Genomic DNA, 3,053 nt, shown 5'->3' with positions numbered 1-3,053 from the left:
ATTCTATACTATTTTCTTGTCTTTTTAAACAAAATATCGATATTTCGATAAAATTATATCGGAATATTGCGGTTTATATTCCATATCCATATTCCTATTTTATAATCTCTATATGATATTTTAGTCATTGTCAACAAAATATCGATATTTCGATAATGTAATATCGGAATATTGTTGCTTATATTCCATATCGATATTAAAACAATAGAGAATATAGAAATAAATATGAGTTATGATAAGGCACTGTGTCCGGCTTAATACTCCCTACCATTGTAAATAAACATCTAAAATGATTTTAAGGAGCAATTACTCCAGAAATATAGTAGTGTTATTTCAGTCTAATTGCGCACTGTTACTGTTACTGTCGCCCTGAACCTTGTTTTTTTTCGTTATAGTTCCGACAACACATAAGTTGTGCCTGATTGTTTTTTTTAGTTAACCCAGTGTATATTTTGTTCGCGCATTTATTTTTTTCTCTCTTCTTTCTTCTTTTTCTTTTCTTCTTATTTTTTTATTGCCATCACTGAGAATAGATACAGCTGGCAACCCGTTAGTGCGAGCCGCGGTATTGAACGTACCGCCGAATGGACCTGTGGCTCTCCCAGTCCCCATGGTCCAAGAGGAAGCCGCGGCCACAGTCCCAGAAATGCCTCCTTTACCAGATAGAACGCTGGCGCAGGCTCACACGAATGCCTTGATGATGAAAGTAAGAGCAGCAACTTCGCAAGACTTAAGGAAGGCAATATCAGACCTGGAACGGTTCACAGGCGAAGTCGGTGAGCTGAATCACTTCATTAAGGGAGGAGACCGAGTTATAGAGAGACTGGAAGCTAAAGTGTCCGATAACCTTCTCGAAAGAGCTGACGCGCAAATCATTAAAAGCGGCCCTTATCTGTCGAGTCAAGCGGAGCGTGTTAAACCAGATCTAGGCAGATGAGGAAACATCGTGGTCCACTGTGAAGGAGAGATTGAAGAAGGCATACGGAGGGGGCAGGTGGACCCCCAAAGAAAATGTGTCTCACCTATTCAGGAAGAGGAAACGGCCTACGCAGACAAATGGGCAGTACGCAGCTAAGTTGTTAGCCCAATTCAACATATCACATATCACAGAAAAAATGAGTGTTCCGCATACCACAGAAATAGTTCATTGGTGAATGAGCTTCCTGGGCTCAATACTTAAAGTTCAATTGGCTAAAGAAACGAATAAGAAGGAAGGCTTACCAAGAGAGCGTACATTCACCGAGTGGGCACAGGAGATGGTGGATGTCTGTGCGCGGGAGGAAGACTCACGGATGGAGACGGATGAAGGAGGGTGGAGTAAAGTGATGTGCACTCGTCCCAGAAGCACAGAGAACCACTGGAGGAGAAGAGAATATAAAGAAGCCGGAAGAGATAGAGGCACAGCAGAAAGGAAGCCGACCCAAGACAGACCGAGGACTGGTAGTCGGAAAGAGGAACGACGGTGCCACAAGTGTGGTAAAACGGGACACTCAGTGGCCCGGTGTCCCCGAACTCGATGCTTCAAGTGCGGGAATGAGGGGCACATAGCTGAACACTGCCCCTACATATATAGGAGGAGAGTGGTAGACCAGGGAGGGCCAATGGAAATTAATGTCCAGAGAGTGAGAAGAAGACGTGGACCGCAGGGGTCAGAGGAATCCTCCAGTGAGACTTCAGAAGCGTCAGAAGCCTCGGGAACAGAAATAGAAGACAAAGGAAGGAAACGCACTGGCAAAATGAGAAGTAGACGAAAGCGAGTAGGTGAAAGGAGGAGGTCTGAGGAGGTTGGCAGCAGGACCCCACGTTGGTAAACAACAACGTGAAGGGAGAACGCAGCGGTCTGCCTATTATCTGTGAGAGGCATGACGTGGCTGGTGGATACCGGGAGTTCGCACACGATCCTGAGTCGAGAAGCGCTTGAGAAGTGGAACGACAGCAAGAAGAAACTTCAGGTATGTCCATATTAATGTCAACTAATCACCCTGAGTGGGCCCTGTAGTGTGGAAGAGGAAATCGACATAAATATGAGTAAATGGGAGGTTCAGGAGGATCTAATGGTCCATATCGTGCAACAGATGCCGCGAGAATACCAGGCTATTATAGGATATGACCTATTAATGAAGGGGCGAGCTCTGATAACGAGAAAAGGGGACGGATGGAACATTCGAATAGGGAAAACGAGGTTTAGGGGCCAACGGGTTCTAGGGGACAAACAGGTGGGCGTGATAAATCAGGAAAGAAATTGGAGGCGAGCGTTAATGGAAGAATATGGGGACATATTCTTTCGGGAGGGGGAACCACTGGGGGTGACTGGAAGAACGGTTCACGAAATTCCTTTGAAACAGGAGAGGATGACTTATGTGAAAGAGAAGCGCTACGCACAAGCACTTCGGAAACATATCCGGGAGCAATTGGAGAATTTAAAGGCCCAGGGGATAATCGTCGACAGTACGACGCCATTCAATAGCCCCTTATGGGAAGTACGGAAAAAATCCGCGCCAGGGGAAGCCGCAGAGAAGTATTGACTGGTAGTGGACAACCAACAACTAAACGACAACACGGTGGATGAGAGGTACCCTATCCTGCGATTCGAAGATATTATGGACAGGTTGGGTGGCGCGACCGTGTTTAGTACTCTCGATTTGAAGGCTGGTTACTACCAGATAGTAATGCATCCACGGGACAACTGTAAAACGGCTTTCACGTTTGAGAGGGGTCATTTTGAGTTCACAAGAATGCAGTTCGGACTCAATAATGCCCCCATCACATTTCAACGTCTTATGGACGAATTATTAAGAGGCATTGATGAAGCAATGTGCCAAATATATATGGATGACTTGTTGATCTTCAGTAAGACAGAAAGTGACCATGTGAAGCATTTACGAGAACTGTTCCAAAGGGTTTGGGAGTTCGGGCTGAAACTGTCGCCAGAAAAATCTTGTTTAGGGCAAGAAACGATATCGTTTTTGGGTCATACGATATCCCGACATGGCGTCATGCCTGATCCGCAGAAGGTCGACTCAATCCGGAGAATGGAGATACCCAGGGATGTT

The 3,053-nt window shown here is 45.6% G+C and overlaps 1 protein-coding gene across 1 annotated transcript; it reads left to right on the top strand.

The window, feature by feature from the left end:
* The first annotated feature begins 1,154 nt into the window (after nt 1–1,154).
* On the top strand, nt 1,155–1,811 carry LOC106691474 (uncharacterized). The gene has a single exon (XM_014437256.1). The coding sequence runs from the start codon at nt 1,155–1,157 to the stop codon at nt 1,809–1,811; it is 657 nt and encodes a 218-aa protein (XP_014292742.1).
* The last annotated feature ends 1,242 nt before the right edge of the window (nt 1,812–3,053 follow it).

Source organism: Halyomorpha halys, unplaced genomic scaffold (genome assembly GCF_000696795.3).
Source record: "Halyomorpha halys isolate HHAL.00 unplaced genomic scaffold, Hhal_1.1 Scaffold2386.1, whole genome shotgun sequence".
Lineage (NCBI taxonomy): Eukaryota > Metazoa > Arthropoda > Insecta > Hemiptera > Pentatomidae > Halyomorpha > Halyomorpha halys.
This window is presented reverse-complemented; position numbering and strand designations above follow the sequence as displayed.